We start from the raw sequence: 18,617 nt of genomic DNA, 5'->3' as shown, positions 1-18,617 counted from the left end.
TCTCTTGAAATAGAAGGAATAGGAGATTTTGAACAAATTTATAAAACAAAAAATTTTTTTATTCCAGAAATTAGACATGTTCCCAAATTAAATTTAAATCTTTTATCTGTATCTCAAATTTCTGATTATGGGTGTAATATTTCTTTTTCTTCTCATGGTTGTTGGGTACAGGATCGCCAGTCAGGCAAGCTGATTGGGGAAGGCCATAGAGAAGGAGGACTCTATTACATGGATTTTTTGGAAATGCCGAAGAAAGCTTTTTGTTATAATATTCAAAAAATAGAGTTGGAACTGTGGCATAAGAGACTTGGTCACCCACATATAGCCAAAATCCAACATTTTCCAAATCTAGGGAAATTTTGTAACTCTGAATCATTTGATTGTAAAGATTGTATTCTCGGCAAAATGAAAAGATTACCATTTCAGAACAGAACCTTTTTCTCTTCAAGACCACTTGAATTAATACACTCGGATGTTTGGGGTCCTGCACCAGTAATTTCTAAAGGAGGATTTGTTTACTATGTTATTTTTGTCGATGATTTCTCCCGACATACTTGGATGTACTTTCTCAAACATAAGTCTGAAGTATTTTCATACTTTCAAACTTTTCATAATATGGTTAAAAACAAATTTCAAAATGATATTACTATTTTTCGCACAGATTCAGGGGGAGAGTTTTTATCCACAGATTTTCAAAATTATCTTAAATTGCATGGCATCACACATCAAAGATCTTGTCCTTATACACCTCAACAAAATGGACTGGCAGAACGAAAACATCGCCATATTATAGAAACCACTAGAACTTTATTAATAGCAAATCAAGTCCCTAAAGACTTTTGGGCAGAAGCTGCCTTAACTGCCACCTATCTCATTAATAGGATGCCATCTTCTTCGTTACAAAATATCACTCCCATTGAAAAACTTATGAACATTTCTCCAGACTACTCTAGATTAAGAATATTTGGGTGCAAATGTTTCATATTTACTGACAAAAATGATAAACTTTCCCCTCGTGCGATTCCCTGTGCCTTTTTAGGATATGCTGAAAACCAGAAAGGTTATAGATGTTTTGACTTCAAAAATAATAAACTATATGTGTCTAGAAATGTTTCCTTTCTTGAAAATGAGAGCTTCTTTGATTTTAGAAAATTAAAAGACGTCACTGAGTACTCCTTTTTGCTAGATCTAACATCAACATCTGATGAATATGACCTTGATTGTAACTTTGATGATGATCCAAGAATTATTGATCTTAATGTTGAAAATGAAGAAGTTCATAGAGATACTAGTATTCAATATTCCAGGCGACAAGAGTCTAATACTCCATGTGCACTTGAGAAATATTCTAACATTCCAACTAGACAATCATCCCGAATCTCGAGGCCTCAAGAAAAGTTTGTATCATACGAGTCTTTCTCACCCACATATAGGGCAGTTATTGCATTAATTCACTCATATGAAGAACCATCCACATATTTTCAAGCAAAAAATGATATCAAATGGATAGAAGCCATGAAAGTTGAATTAGATGCACTTGAAAAGGCTTCTACATGGAATATTCAAGATCTTCCTCCAGGGAAGAAAACTATAGGATGTCGATGGGTTTATAAAATTAAAACCAAGAGTGATGGTACTCTTGAAAGATATAAAGCCCGTTTAGTAGCCAAAGGTTATGCCCAAGAATATGGGATTGATTATGAAGAAACCTTTGCTCCGGTGGCTCGTATGACTACTGTCCGAACCTTAATTGCCTTAGCTTCTATCAAAAAATGGTCTATTTTTCAAATGGATGTCAAAAATGCTTTTTTAAATGGAAAGCTAGTTGAAGAAGTATATATGGAACCCCCTCCTGGTCTAAGTATTCCTAAGGGTAAAGTTCTTCGCTTAGAAAAAGCTCTTTATGGACTCAAACAAGCACCAAAAGCTTGGTATGATAGGTTTAGTCGTGTTATGATTGATATTGGTTTTCAATTCTATTTAACTGACACTGCTTTGTTTATTAAGAATTCTGATGCAGGGATCATTGTGCTTCTTCTCTATGTGGATGATATGATCATCACCGGAAGCGATAAACAGGGAGTTGAAACAATCAAAACACTTCTTAAATCTCATTTTGAAATGACTGATTTGGGCTTGTTGAGATATTTTTTAGGCATTGAAGTTGCTTATTCTCCTAGAGGATATTTATTATCTCAGACTAAATTTGCTTTTGATATTGTTTTCAGGTCTGGTATTACTGATGATAAGAAAGTTGACACTCCAGAAGTTGTTAATGTTAAAATGAAGATTGATGATGGAGAACTTCTTGCAGACCCTACTCCTTACAGACAGCTTGTCGGGGCACTTTCCTATCTATCCATTACCAGACCAGATATAGCACATGCTGTTCATACAGCAAGTCAATTTCAACATGCTCCTACTTCTGTTCATATGGGAGCAGTCATGCGTATTATCAGATACATCAAGTCCTCTCTTTCACGAGGACTTTTCTTATCTTCCTCCTCTTCTCTTGATTTAATTGCATATACTGATGTTGATTTGGGAGGTGATCCCAATAACAGACACTCAACCACTGGCTTTTGTGTCTTTTTAGGGGAATCATTAATCTCGTGGAGGTGTAAAAAGCAGCAGAAGGTATCTCTCTCATCCACCGAAGCTGAATACAGAGCCATGGCAACCACGACCATGGAAGTAGTTTGGCTCCGACGACTGCTTGCTGACATGGGAGTTGAAGCAACAAAGGCTTCACAAATGTGTTGTGACAACAAAAGTGCGATCTATATTGCCAGTAACAGAACATTCCACGAACGCACCAAACACATCGAAATGGATTGTCACTACGTCAGAGAGGAATATCTACACGGGATAATTGATCTGCCATATGTCACTTCAGAATATCAGTTAGCAGACCTCTTTACAAAGCCTCTCGCTGCTCCCCGATTTCACTTTCTCTTAGACAAACTTTCGCTCATTGTACCGTAAGTTTGAGGGGGAGTGTTAAAATGTAAAACTGTACATATATGTATATATAATAATATTATATTATTATATATATATATAAATACATTTTTAATTTCTTTCTTTTCTGTATTTTTTTTCCTTTATTTTTATTTTTTGTCTTTATGTCATCTAGTTCAGTTTGAACTAGAATGACTGTTGCTAGTCAAGTCCTGTCCAGACTTGACTAGCAATAGAGCTGTTGGACTGACACAGTCCAACAGCTCTTAATAGAGCTGTTGGACTGACACATTCCAACAGCTCTAAATAGAGCTATTGGACTGTGCCCAACAGCTCTATTGAGTCCTCTTTCAGCTGTGTATATAAAGGGGTGCAGCCCCTCTTGTATTTTACTCCAATGCTTCTTAAGCAATTGGTTTTTCATATCAATAAAGAATACATTTTTATTTTTATTTTGTTTCCAGTTATACCCTTTTTAAGGGTTATGCTTTAGTGTCATTCTTGACACTTGCTCTTGTTAATCAAAGCTCGTGTTTCGAAGATCCCCATTTCATTTCACCGTGAAGGGGGGTTGGCCGGCGTCGGCAAAGAGAGAGACAAGAGATAGAGTCGGGGGGAAAGAGAGAGCAGAGACAAAGGGGAGAGAGACGAGAGATGAGAGAGAGAGTCGGGGGGTCAGGGGAGGCTCGTAAGCCTTCCCCTCTCCCCTCTCGCCTTTTAATAGGGAGGGGGCGCACACAGGGCCCGCCCCCTGTGTCGCCGGAGAAACCCCCTGCCGTGGGCTGCCAGCCCCTTTGAAAAAGGAGTTTTCGAGGGGCTGGGCACGGGTTGGATCCGGGTTGGGTCTGGACCCGACCCGGGTCCGATTTCTTTAAATTTGTTTTAACTGGTTTTTACAGACATGGCATTGGATAGAAATGATTGGAGGAGAAGGATTCATGTGGAAGACCCAGAATGATTTTCTTTTTTGGTTCATATCGCCAACCCCAATTGTTTTGGGATGAAGGCGTAGTTGTTGTTTGTTGTTGTGAGTTGTGCTTTTATGCACAAGTGTTCTTATTGTGCATGTGTGCCGAGTTTATTATCAAGAATATTAAGGTCTTGATCTTAGTATGTTGTTGGAGATACTTTTACAATGGGTCGGACCCAATGTTGTCATTATCATTGTGAATTGGCCTGAATCAGCCTATTCATATTGTATTGGAAAAAAATTTATATGAAACGAGCTGAATCAGCTTATTTTTTAAATAATTTTAAAAAGGGTTAAAATATTTTAATATTTTCCTGGCACATATCATCTGCTGGTTAAAAATTGGCTGATTCATCTCAATTCGGTTCAGAATCGGGATCGCTAATCGTTTTGAAAATCGATTCAGGGTCAGACAGATACTATTCTGAAAACATTTGTCAGGCCAGCCCTTCCCTGTCCTTGCCCAGTCCTTGTAAAAAACATTGGCAGCCCTGTGGGTTGGCCACAACCTGTCCTAGATCAGCCAGGCTTGGGCCAGGGGTTGCCTCGCTGGCCCCAAAGTATGGGCTGCAGCATTTTAACTGTATCAAAGCCTGTTGCCCACCCCCAACACCAAGTTTGGCATCTTAACAGACCATCAGGCAGGCCCAGTGCTTGGATTAGGTTTACACTTATCTTTTTGGTTCAGATTTGACCAGAACTGGGGCTACATTGGCCTGACATTTATTTAGTTATATTTGGACAAGTCTGATAACCTGTTTTTGGTTGGCATATATTATTAGTAGTGTTACCTTGGAAAAAATAATAAAGTCAGTATGTACTCATCTTCTCTATTCAGTCATTGTATAAATGCCATAATCTGGAGTGTCATTACCCTCCTCTACTTGTGAATATACTGTTTTATGCAGATCTATTTACTGTACTCAAAATCAGAGCCATCCCAAGAACAGATGAACCATAAACTTTTAGATGAATTAAGTTAGATATCTTGTTCTGTTTTCTATGCCTTATCCCCTATTTATATCTTTCTATACTCTTTTCATTTCTTTAAACATGCAATTGAAAATACTAAGTCTATATTATTTTGCTATTTTAAGAATGGAATCTTCCTTCAGTTCTCTGCATCTAACAATATTGGTGTATAAAAGCTCACAAGGTTGACTTGTATATTTTGCTTTATCTGTTTAGCTAATACCTTTTGTTTCATTGTATTCTTAACAGTCAGCTGTAATGTTCAAGGTAATTTCTCAGTGAGGGTTTTTCTTGGAGTGATTTTCAAGAGTTGGTTTTCTTGGGAAAATCTTGAGAGTTTAAAAAAAATTAAAAATATAAATAATTACCAAAAAGATAAAAAGATAATAAGTTTTGCAATATTTTTCTTCCAAAATTATAAAGAAACAAGTTTTAAAATGTAAAATAAAAACAAATGTAAAATTAAAATATCAAAAAAATAAAAATTTCCCCCAAAATATCATGATGTTATCGTGATAATATCACAAAATTTTGACTTCTGGCAATATATTGCTGATAATATTGGCAGACATTAGATCACCAAGATTATCACAATATTTTCAAAATATCGACGATATCAGTGACACTGATTCTTAATTGGTTTTTAAAAATGTTGTATGCATCAAAGTATCTTACCCTGTTCATTTTTTTGTTTCTTCTGATGGTATGCCGTCCTTTACCCTGTTCAACTAATCTTTTGATATAGTGAACTGTATATGGTGCTTTGTTAGTAACAGTTAGTCTCATTCTGTTGGATCTGCTACCAGGTGGGGTTATCTTTCCCGTTCAGGGTTGTGGGATAAAAGCCACTTGACAAGACAAATAGAGAAGTTAGTGACTTACCATCTTGTTCTCTTCTAGTTTATTGTTAATTATTGTTCATGTTCAAGAGTACATTTTCTTGACTGCTTTTTGAAGTCCTTGCATTTTGCAGGTATGCTGACATATATACATCTAGAGTTTCAAACTTCCTGCATTATACTCCATTTATGTACTTTCGATCACAAGATCAGGTAATTAACCATCACTAAGCTGTTGCTTTGGAAGTTTTTCAACTGCATTTTAGATTGTGTACCTTTCAAAGGCTTCTCTTCAGGCCTATTTGCTAATTGCTAGTCTTCATTTGATCCAATCAAGAAAGAGCATTTTCTATTTCTGGATATGAAGATATTTTTCCAAAGGTTAAATGGTTGTATTGTAACTTGGGGGCCACAAAATGGCTCCTCAACCAGATAGAGCATTTCCTCTCCATGGATTTGGGGACATTCTCCAAAGCTACCTAGATCAAAGGCTCATAACTAAAGGGCCATAAGATAGCATCATTCATCTGCACTTTAACCAATCACTTTGATGACTAGGATATGTTGAGCTATAGGATGTCATGGGCAGTTTCTATTTTTTTTCATAAAGATGCCTCATATGTTGGTATTATTGTCATATGTTCAGTTTGTATATAATGTTTCCTATTTGTATGGCATGTATTTTTCTTTTGCTGAAGTTATTTTACTTGATTGTAACCTGCCTTTTTTAGAGGTTGTTCATAAAAATTAATCTATGGAATCAACCTTCCACTATCGTGAACTATTTGTCATGGCTGGCCATTTGTCTCTTCTCTCAGTCTTGTTTCATTCAGAAACAACAGGTCTGGCATGAGTTATGTAACGACCCCAACTAACCCTCATGAAAAGTGTTTTTTTTTAACAATTACGGAAACCAAAACCCAAGGATCCGGGGCCTCACAAACTTAACTTCCAAACCGTGATCTTTACATTGAACCAACTAACGAATAGCCAAGTTTATTAATCAATAAACCAATGTCTTAGAACAGAATTAAATTAAAGTATGAAATCACATAGCCACACTGTCCAGAAATAATAGAAGCAAGTCACGCGATCTCGTAGGCTCTATATGGCAGTCACCCCATCACTGAGCTCTAGGTCCTGAGAAAAACATTCGACTGGATAAGAACCAAAGATTCTTTGTACGAATTCCTTTAAAAATCCAAACAGATAAGAAAAGAGCATAAATCAAATTCATGCAAAATATTTAGAGGATTATAAGAATAATAATCTCACAATTCATTTATCATTCAAGCATCTAAAAGTATCATGTAATAACATTTTCTCATAGGAGATAGAATAAGTAAGAATGCATGAACTGATGCAGAACAGTAAAGATGCATGATTCAATGCACGAAGATAGGTTATTTGTTGTAGTTTAACACACAATTTGTATTTTATTACTGGGTTTTACACTTGTTGCTCGACCGATGTCAGGAATCAACACCATCCATCGAAACACTAGAAATCAACATCTAATATCGGGACGCGAGGGAAATCAACGTCCACTTATGCACTTTTTTGGTATACCAATAACAACAGTTGTATCACAACACCACCCCCAGGCAAAGTGGGTGAAAACTCTTTAAAATCGTCGTCAGGAAGCGAACCACCGTTTTGGGTTCGGGGGTACAAACGCACCCGGAGTTTTAGTATCCTTACGGTTTTCCCAAAACCGCCATATAAGATTCCCAGTGTGGAAGGAACATACAGAAAGAAAATTAATTACAATGTTTATCTCTTTTATCTTTTTAACAAAAGTCAAGCCGTTTTGCAAATCAACATGCAAAACCCAACATGGGATCTGACCCGCTACAATTTAACAATGCTATTAAATTAGAAAGTCAATAATTTCAAATGAATTTAGCAATGCATAAAACAAGTCTTGGAGCAACACATGCTCCTGGCCCACATGGCCTACAGTAGTTTACATATGACCACTAATGCATCTTAAGCAAAATCCTCAGTGAACATGCACACACAAAGTTATTCAAACATATTCATAATGCACATTCATTCACACACACAAAATATACATATAAAACAAATTGCATATGCATATGAACAAATGCTTGCAATATGCATTTTTCATGATCCATCATGTGTATAAACTCTCAAATATGCACATGATCTTATTCATTCATGTGATAAATTTCATGAGTTTCCATGCGTAAGACATGCATGATAATCCAATGCATATCATAACCAATGAATACTTTTGCCATTCATACACAATGAATCTAGGCATACTACATGTAACGACCCCAACTTATCCCTGTTGAAAAGTGATATTTTTTTTTAAACAATTGCAGAAACAATCCCAGGGACCTAGAGTCTTACAGTCGTAACCACATCCACAACCACAAGAGATCTTACACCACCATCATTTAAACCAAAAATAACTTTACTCATTATTAATGAAAGTCTAAGAACAATAGCAATGAATATCAAATAAAACTAAATGGAGCTACTATGTCTAAGAAAACATATGTTAGCGTGGTCACACAGTCCCCGTAGCTCCTCGAAGCGTTTGATCTCATCACTGGACCTCAGAGGCTATGAAAAACATAAGATGTAAAGTGTCAGAATCATAGATTATGCATACGAATTCCTCTAATTGTAATAATATCCATGCTATTAAAAAAAAATGGACTCGGGTCGGAGGCGGACTCGACCCGGGCCCGTTAGGGTTAAAACACAGAGGGGCGAGGGTTTCTTTTAAACCCTCTTCCCCCCCACCCCACCCCCCACCCCCGTGTTTTAAAAACACGAAAGGGAAGAGGGAGGGGGGCCCTCACCGCGCGGCCTCTCCTCTTCCCTCCCTACGCTCTCCCCTTCTGCTCTCCTCGTCTCTCGCTCCCGGCGTGCGACCGAACCCCGATGCCTCCCCCTTCTCTTTCTCCCCCTCCTTCGTTTCCCTTTGTTGCCGGAGGGCCAACATGAGGTCGGCAACCCCCTGTTGTGCCCTCCCACTCTCTCTCTGTCGCCTGTTCATGGCTTCGACAGGGGCAGTCGCCCTTGCTACCATTTGCTTCCTTGCAGGCAGGGGCACGCCCCTGCTGCCATGGCTCTTCCCGGCAGGCAAGGGCACGCCCCTGCTGCCATTTGTCTTCCTGGCAGGCAGGGGTACGCCCCTGTTGCCGCAGATCTTCACATCAAGCAAGGGCATCGCCCTTGCTGCCTTTGGTCTCTCGGCAGGCAGGGGCACGCCCTTGCTATCGTGTGTTCCCAATAGACAGGGGCGAGGCCCCTGTCGACGCTCAACTTTCGGAAGGCAGGGGCGCAGTCCCCTACCTCTGTCAAGGCAAGGGTGCAACCCTTGCCTCTGTTTGTCTTGTCGGCAGGCAAGGGTGCACCCCCTGCTGCCTTCCCTTTGTTGTCCTTAGGCTGGCAGGGGCACGCTGCCCCTGCCTTTGTTGTGGTCTGGACAACGGGTAGGGGCAGCGCCCCTGTCCCCTTTCCTTTTCAGTTGCCATCAGAGTGGCGTGCAGGGGTTGTACCCCTGCCACTTTCCGAACATTATTACGGCTATATCATGCTAAGCACTCTTACCTTTTTCAGTTTATGCAACAGATCCCGTTCGTACTCTGCAGCCTGAGCCCTGCATCACCTGCACTCGTAGGCGCTCACAGCGACACAACCTCCCGAGGTAGGAGAAAGTTGCACGAGGAATTTGGATAAATTAAATAAAGATTTAGGAAATTGAGATAATGACACATGATACTTATATGACTCGTGATTTATTGTTCCTTGCTTGTCTTTATATCCCTGAAATTATATGCTTCCTGTAGCCGACATATTTTGCATGCTTATTTAGTTATGTAATTAGTTTCTGTCGTTAATTTCCCTCACTTGCTTCTTGTTGCCGTTGTACTACATGTGATTAGATTTGCTATTACATTTCTGTTCTAGCTGTCGCCCTCAGGCAAGCCTCGTGGGGCGTGCAGGTGCGCGTACCATATTTTACGTCTTTCGGAAAGGTGCGGAATTGTGTATAGGCACTACAAGCTCGAGAATAGGATCTTCCTTGTGCAAGGCCTGACTTCTTGAGCACAAAATCCTGTTTATAAAGCTTGTGTTCCATCTCTGCGTTGCTAGATGCAACTAATTATACCCTGAGTCGGTTACTCAGAAAGAATGATTGGATCAACGACAATTCCAAGACTTGTTTGAGATTTCCTGTTTCGTAGTGGTTGAGCATGCCAAGTATATTACTACTTTTAAGTCATACGAAACACTGTGTGGGGTTATCCTTCGAGAAACCCATGACCTACTGTCATCGTCGGACCCTTTTTGACAAGTACGGTATGTTCACTACAATGAGTAGTATGAGAGGTCGTTGAGCACCTCGAGCTGTACAATAAGCACTCTGTTGAAATAAATAAAGATAATGATGTTCGCCTCCATAGGCCAAATGTTCAAAGATCTATGCATGTCAAGATTGAATCAAATGAATTGTAATATATTAAATGGTCTCCTTTCGTCATAGTCGTACTTTCAGAAAGGTACGACCATACTTTTAGACAAGTACGTCACACTGGTGTTACGATGCTTGGGATGATGAGGTTGTGGCAACCTCGATGCGTGCAAATAACACAATATTGAGATCACATAAATGGTGATGATTCGCCTTCACTGGCAAGATGCTCGAGTTTGTTGAAAGACCAGGGCATGTAGAATGGGTCTTCAGTTAACTAACACCTGACGTACCCATTCGAACCGCTGACTCCTGTCAAAAGAGAGGACGGGAAGGTACAAAAACTCCGATGGACAGGCCATTAATGACAGTTACGGGCAAAAGACTCGGCTTCCCCAGCCATCGGAGTTAGAGAAAATGGGCTACAAAAGATAGCTTTCAGGCACTTCCGTAGAAGTTGGATGCATCCATTGAAACAAGTGGCCTTTGAGGAATTATCTCTCGGTCACCGACCGTTCCCTTAGGAGCGGACTCAACTAACTATTCGGGGTATTGAAAATACATGGCATAATAGACCTCTGAACTAGTCTCAGTTGTTTCTACGATTCGTGTCTTATGAGTACCCGCAAGGCCAGCTAATATCGAAACATAAATTAACCCGTTTTCATTGCTAATTGAATTGTTCATGCCTGTTGTGGCATTACACTTGTTAGTCTACTTATATAGGTCTTTGCTTGTATTCTATGTCACAGGGACTCGGCCAACTGAGTGCCATACCCACGTCGATGCAACGTGGGTGCACGTGCAGGTGCGGCACCCGGTGCGTTGACTGCACCCAGGGTCATTTATGTCCAACTTTTGGACTTTATTGTTAGAAAATAGTACATACGTATAGATTTGTAATCTTTTTCTTTTTCTTTATTTTTTTTCTTTATTTTTTATTTCTTTTACTTTATGTTTTCTGTCAGGTAATGACAGACTGTGCAACTGCACAATCTGCTATTTAAAGTAGGTAATGAATGACAGACTCTGCAGCTGCACAGTCTGCTATTTAAATTAGGTAATGACAGCCTGTGCAGCTGTACAATTTGCTATTTCAGACCATGCAGCTGCACAATTTGCTATTTAAATTAGAGACGTTGGGACTGTACCCAACGACTATCTCTCTTTGGATCTTTAGCTTGCCTCTATAAATAAGGGTTTTCAGCCCATTGTAAAATGTATCTTATGAAAATGGTTTTTACTCCCTTATGTCATTAATAAAGCAATGCATTTGTAGCACTTTGCTCACGTGTGTGGTGGTGTGTGGTGTGAATACTTGAATGCTAGTTTGTGCTAGCATATGCTTATGAATGTTTGAAGTATCAAGTTAGTTCGAAACTTGATTGCATGTTAGACTCTTCATATATATATATATATATATATATATTTTTTTTGCCGCACCACCACACCCAAGTTTTTTTAAAGTGCCGCACCTCCGCACCTGTAAAACCCGAGATTTTTATTAGAAAATATTTCAAATTTTGCAATTTGGGCCTAGATCCACAGTACGGATCTAGGACCCATAAAGGGGGGGTAATTAGGATTTATTTAGTTGAAACCTCGATTTAATGATAATAATAGATAAAAAAAAAAAATCAATTTTAAAATTTTAATTTAATTCGAGGATCCACAGTGGATCCATTTAGATCCACTTGTGGACCCATTTTGACTTGGGGCCGGGTTGCGGGTCTCGGGTTCGGACCCGAGCCCCACCCCATATTAATACCCTGTTAAGTGATGAGGGCAACCCGATAAGGGTTGCCCGACAGAACCCTTGCAGGATATGGAAGGGGGGGGGGCAGGGGGGTTACGCAGGCCGTAACCGACCTCCCCCATCTCGGCGAAAAAGGAGGGGCCTGGGGCCGATAAAGGAGGGGAGTGGAGAGGGGGTCTCGCCCTCTTCACTCAGCCTCATCTCTCTCGCTCTCCCTGTCTGCCTGCGTGCACCGGAGGAAGAAGAGGTCGCCGACGGGCTGCGACAACTAGCAGCCATCACTGACCTCCGGCGAGGCTCCTCGGTCACGGCAGCCGCGTGGAGCGACACCAGCAGCTCGACCTTCACGTCTCCAGCCTCCGATCGCCGGAAAACTCTTCAAGAGGTACGGTGCTTCTGGGATTTCGGGTGAGGGATCGAACCTATGTTCGATCCCATGTGGGGGTTTGAGGGTAGGATTTGGGGTTTACATCAACCCTAAACCTAAAACCCCAAATTAGTCGATTTGTAGGGGTTACTGTTTCTTTTCTTGTTTTGGTGTGTCCAGTGTCCAAGCATTGAGGGGGTTACGGTGAGGCTCCAAATCGATTGAAATGAAAGGGGGTTTTCGAATAATGAAAGGGGGATTTGGGGTTTATTAAATCTAAGTGGGTCCGGGTTTCGGATAGTAGGGTTTTACTATGATTTTGTGTGTGTATCTTGTTCCAAAGTTTGTATCGGTCTCAAATCAAGGAGTTTCAAAAATCTTGAGGAGTTTTCCTAAGGATACAACGATAGTGCTTTCATGTAAAGAAATCAAATAAATTTTTGGGATTTTCGGTTCAAGGTAGGAGTTTCACTGCGGATTGTTAGAATATGATTTTTCTGCTGCGTTCTATTCTCGTGCTTGAGGCTTTGATCTGTGCAGAAACCATGGTTTTTGAAAAGGGTTTTGTGTTACGTTTCACCCAGAATTCATGATTAGATGAATGAGATTAATATTTTTTTTGGGTTATATTACTACATTTTGTTTACCTATATCCTCCTTGTGAAATCGATGGTGCCAGGATATGAGTCTATCCTATTGTTGTGAAAGAACATATAGTTGTCAAATCCATTTATACAATTGGTATACAGGGTATTGGTTGAGATGTGAAAGAAAAAAAAAAAAAAGGGAAAGAAATCACAGCCATAATTCGATTGGTTGTTTATTTATATCTAATCTGTGCAGGAGGATTTGGAGTTCTAATTTCAAACTCGTGTTCATACATATTACTCTCTTGTTTTTTTCTACTTATATCAATACGGTGATGAAAATAGGGCTCTGTCTAAATTATGGTAATCTTTACCGATTTTCAACCTTATGCTTGAACCTTATGTTAGTTGATTTGTTCATAAAGAAAATGGGTTTATTTCCATGTGAAGGGTCTGCATCTTTCTTAAACTGCATATTTTCATAATTGTTTGGGTTCAAGTGCATATTAAAATGCACTGTTTCTTATATTCAAAGTGCGTACCTTATGGAATGTTCAAATGCTGGATTAAGTTGCACATTAGCTATGATAAAATGTCCATGGAGTGGCCTATTCCCTAATGATCAGTTTCGTGTTTGATGCATGACGGTTGCCTCATGTAAAATAAATTGATAGGTATAATTGAACAAATTGATGTTCTTAAGGATGGATCCATAGTTAAATATACTTTGTGATGTTATCTTCTGCGTATCATATGGGTTGGGTACCTGATGCGGCTACTTGGATTATCAACTTGGGTGCAAGTTTCTTAAAAAAAAAAAAAACTCAATTTCTAGATTCGGGTTATGTTCAGGTGTGTGGATGTTAACATATGTTATGAATGAAAAGTCTTGTGCCTACATTTATGCGACATGTTTGATTTTCGTGCATTTATGAATCAGTTCCCAAATACGTGTACATACATGAAATTGACGTGTGTTTGGCATGCACAATCGTGCATAAACGTTCGCATGTACTTATGAACTATGGATGAATGCATGTGTGTTAAGTGATTACATGAAAGCACTTAGACATGAATGGTTACACATGCATATGACTGCGAAAGCTCATGTACATTGTTAAAATGGTATGAATGAATGTGCATTTGGAATTATGTTGGTATAATTGCATACATTGCAAGTTATGATTTTTGCATACGATGCACCGATGGCCAAATTGGACCATCATCGGCCTGGAGAGCCGTGGGTTGGGTTTTCTTTTATATATGTTTTTAACTGCATCACTGAAACCACATAAGATGGTTTGGCACTTCACTACACTGTTCTAGTGATTTGTACGGGCTGGAGTCCCGAATGGGTCCCTGCAAGGGAGGAAGCGGGGTTTTCACTTTACTTTTGCATATGTGTTGCAAACTTAAAGAAATGGACTTAATTAAAAATATAATGAATAAGAACAGTGTAATTTACATTCTGTGATATCTCATCTGGAGTATGAGAATCCTGGATATCCGATCTTGGGGAGACTGTGAGGATACAAAAACTCCGTGTGCGTTGTTGCCCCTGAACCCGATATTGAGGTTCTTCTCCTGGCCACGGTTTTAAGGAGAGCCCGCCACTTTACCCGGGAGTGGTGTGTTAGTCACAGCTGTGAGTTTATGGTACCAAGGAAGTGGCACTTGTGGGCGTGGGGTGTCCCTTGTGTCCCCGACATTAGATGTGGAGGTCTAATGTTCCGATGGATGGTGCTGTTTCCTGATATCGGTCGAGGGCTAAGTTGGAACCCAGTAATAAAATACAAATTGTGTGTTAAGCTACCCTGGGAACCTACTTGACCTCGGGTTTTGTACCCGTTTGGTGTATCCGCGGGCCACGGTAATTAAAAAGAGAAACTTAAAGATGTGTGCATTTAATAGGGCATGCATATGGAAAGATGGAACTTAAATGAAAGATAACAGAAGAAATTATGCATTGCACATAATCATGCATTTTTCTGTTATGCATTAGATCATGCATGTTTGAATCATTCTTGATATCATTTGGTGGTAGCATATGACTTATTTTGTGAAATCATGCTGAAAGGTTTGATTTTTTAGTTATTGATCTATGACACTGTTTACTGTTCTTGACTGGTAAGTATATGCAACTGTTGGTAGTTATAGATATTTAAATGTTGCAAATTTTATATCTGCACTCACTCAAATCACTGCATGAAATCTAATCCATGTTCTTTCTCTCACCTGGTTTCTTTAGAAGTAGCTGTGCTCAGAATTTCGGTTCTGACACCCTACTTTGTTGGTTTTTCGCAGGAAATGGTGCACAGTGAAGTTGGACATGCATCTGGGGATGGATGAGTTACACTTTGGCTTGTCAACTTCAGTAGAGGATAGATTGGCTTGTTCTTTTATCATTCAGTTCTTTTATTTTCTGCAATTGTTACTTTACTTTCAATTGAAGAAAACCTTGTCTTTGAAATTTTCTTACTCATTAATAAAAGAGTTTTAGTTGGTTTATATAGATGATAATTGCAACTTCGTTTATGGTGGATGGGCTATCCAATGGAAAGTGGAACTGTGAAGACCCCAAATCTCTGGGAAGGTTTCCGCAACTCTTAGAAAAAAAAAATATTCCGCATTTTTAAAGGGTCTGGATTGGGGTCGTTACAGCTCCCGCATGTGGCATAACTTGTATTAATTAGCTAACCGTGCTAGTTAACTGCAGATAATGTTGCTTACATCTTGTGTTGTTTCTTTCCTTCAGTTTAGATGTTCTTTGCATATGTTCAGATTTAATTTCTCGCAATTACAAATGCTACTACTGCTTTCAATGAAATAAACTGTTTATCTTGTGATGTCCAACTTTATTTATTCTACATTGTCTATTTGTACACCTACCAGTTTATTATGAAACTAACCTATTTCATGGGCAGGTGGCAAGTAGGACTGTACGAACGGCTGATGGCGTGATGCAACATGGCTCGAGATCACCCTCTTTCTATTAGCATCCTGACTATTCTTGGTGGTTGAGGTTGGTTTGTAAGCTAACGTGCCCAAAATTGTCAACTTGTTTTCCTTTTTAAAAAGAAATTGCTTCCGCTAACGTCTTTAAAACCAAACCCTAAAATTAAAAGGTTTTCTCTAAATGTTTTCAAAATTTACAAGTTGAAATTTTGGGGCGTTACAACTTGGTATCAGAGCTATTTAGAAAGAGATGAATCTTGACCATTGAGCATCACATCGCGCTGTAAGTCTTTTGTGTTTGATTTGCATGCTTAAACAAAAATTAATATTCTTGCTTTGTCCGTCTGCTGGTCCAAATGGTAGTCATGGTGGGGGCGTGAGTGGGATGCGTGGCTGCTCAGTCGGGGGTAGTGATCTTGTCCTGTAAAGACGCAGAAATCTGTCTTGGTCAGACTTTTGGGCTAGCAGGCCACCCCACCCATGTCCATTGATACTTGGATTTTTGGTAAATTCTTTGTAAAATATATAAATATTGCTTTATTTTCACGATCATTATAAATCTCGACTTACGCATCCTTCGGTGCAAATAAAGGATGACACAGAGCATAAATGGTGATTCGTTTGGTGAATGGTCTGAGCAACAGGGATTCGTTATGAATTTCTTTGGTACTTTGGCAGTGGTGATTCAGAGCCAGGTTCACCCACGGCGAGACCCGACTCCCCTTATAGAGATGACCCCAATCGTGACTTACGAAAAGTTTCTGAAGCTCGATCCTCCAACCTTCACGGGCAAGGTTGACCCAGACATGGCTGAAAGTTGGGTCAAGGAGGTGAAGCGAGTGTTCCAAGTTTTATGTGTCCCTGACGATAAGAAGACCATGTTCGGGTCCTTCCGACTGAAGGACGATGCACGCGAGCGGTGGGACACAACTCGGGACATGCAATTCCTGGGTGCTGAGGTGATTCTTTGGGAGGCCTTCAAGAGGGTTTTCTTAGGAAACTACTTTCCTCCTCATGCGAGGGAAAAAAAGAAGGTGAAATTCCTGGAGCTATATCTGGGTAGCTTGAGTTTGGGCGAGTACATCGCCAAATTTTAGCGGTTAGAACGCTACTATTCTAACCTATTCAGGGATGATGGCGAATGGGCCAGAAAATTCATTCGAGGGCTGAAGGACCCTGACCAGTATGCCCTCAACTTTTTCCGCAGCAGTTGCAACAACCACCCTATTAAATGATGATTGGGAGTGAGTTAAGGGTAGACAGGATAGAAAGTCTAATGGGAATGGTGGAAACCACAAACGACAACGTACTGACAGCAAAACGCAAAGGCCTCCATTCAAGAAGCAAAATGATGATAGAGGAATTGAGCCACAACAACCACCAAATCAGAGTTGTCCAAAGTGCAATTATGTTCATCTTGGACAATCGTGCCCTCGAGACACTGGAGGTTGTCTATATTGGAGTAAAATGGGGTATTATGCTCGAAATTGTCGTAAGAAGGCAGCAGATTGGCAGCGGCGAACCGCAGTTGAAGGTCAGCAGCAACAACCGCAAAAAGAAGGGTCTGGCCATGTATATGCCACCATGACCAAACAAATAGAGGATAACGATTAGAAACTCTGATAGTCTTAGGTTAAGACTTTTTATGATTCAGTGCGAATTTTGTTAAGCAAAAGTTATCAATAAAATCATGCATGAATTTGATTAATCTAATTATTAACCTAGAACTCTTCTCAGAAACTTATTATGACTTGATTATTTTAAAAGAGCATATATATTTGGGATCACTCACACATATAGTGCATCCCTACGTCACATAGATGCAGGTGCGACGCGGGTGCGGTGCCCTGTTAGAAGAGTCCGTGTGACATAGGTGCATCCTCATTGACAGTGATTAACTAAGAACAAGATTTTTGTGGATAATCTTTAAATGAAATTTTGCGGACGAAATTCTTTTAAGAGGGATAGGATGTAATATCCATGCTATTAAAAATAAAATTGGACCCGGGTCGAGGCCGGACTCGACCCGGGCCCGTTAGGGTTAAAACTGTTAAAATATGAAATCTCATATCTCATATGTAATCTCATAGGCAGCTCATGTATTTCCTTGTAATATTTTTTCTTTTTTTTCTAGTTAGTTTTTAGTTTGATTAGTTCTAGTTTAAACCCAACTAGAACTAACTTAAATCCTCTTTTTTGGACCCATATAGGCTTCACCTTTTTGACTAGTCAAAAAGGTGCTGCCCCAAAGGGAGCCGTCTTCTTGTATGGGATTTTATCCCTGTTCATTAAAGTCATTTATTTTATGTTTTTATACCCTTTTCGGGTAGTTTATATTTGAGAGTTCTCTTTGTGAACCTTAGTGGTTCTTATGGTGCATTTGTGAGAACTTGTTGAGAGATAGCTTTGTGATGTTTTTTCACTTTCTTACATGGTATCAAAGCCGGGTTGGTGGACGTGCATTGGGAAGCATGTCACTTAAGGTTTTTCAAGAAAGTGGGATCTCTTTGAAGAATTGATTGTGTGTGGCTGTGAAAAGCTTGGAAGGCTACCCATTCGTGCTCCTTGTGGTAAAAATATTTCCTTGTTTTTCTTCTTCCCCTCTCTTTCTCAAGATTGTAAAATGGATGACAATGATAATGTCACCATTAAGCCCATAAGACTCAACAATTCAAATTATGTTACATGGGCTTCTATCATGAAGCATCTCATTTGAAGAAAAGGTCTATGGGGCTTAGTTGATGGAACCAACGA

General features: G+C 39.6%; 2 protein-coding genes across 2 annotated transcripts in view; one reads left to right on the top strand and one right to left on the bottom strand.

Annotated features, from left to right (window-relative positions):
- LOC149826674 (Pseudouridine synthase family protein) overlaps window positions 1-18,617 on the bottom strand; it is a 249,085-nt gene that overhangs the window by 164,898 nt on the left and 65,570 nt on the right. The gene's annotated exons all lie outside the window — the stretch shown is intronic.
- Window positions 1-18,617, top strand: part of LOC149826676 (HAD-superfamily hydrolase, subfamily IG, 5'-nucleotidase) — a 182,351-nt gene that overhangs the window by 161,388 nt on the left and 2,346 nt on the right. Inside the window, exons 15-16 of the mRNA XM_090018939.1 lie at window positions 5,710-5,772; window positions 5,877-5,955. Coding sequence (XP_089875065.1) covers window positions 5,710-5,772; window positions 5,877-5,955 — 142 coding nt within the window. The remainder of the gene's footprint in view (window positions 1-5,709; window positions 5,773-5,876; window positions 5,956-18,617) is intronic.

Source organism: Nuphar pumila, chromosome 10 (genome assembly GCF_984573655.1).
Source record: "Nuphar pumila chromosome 10, dmNupPumi1.hap1.1, whole genome shotgun sequence".
In the NCBI taxonomy this organism is placed as follows: domain Eukaryota; kingdom Viridiplantae; phylum Streptophyta; class Magnoliopsida; order Nymphaeales; family Nymphaeaceae; genus Nuphar; species Nuphar pumila.
Note: the sequence above shows the minus strand (reverse complement) of the source record. Positions and strands in the feature narration are given on the sequence as shown.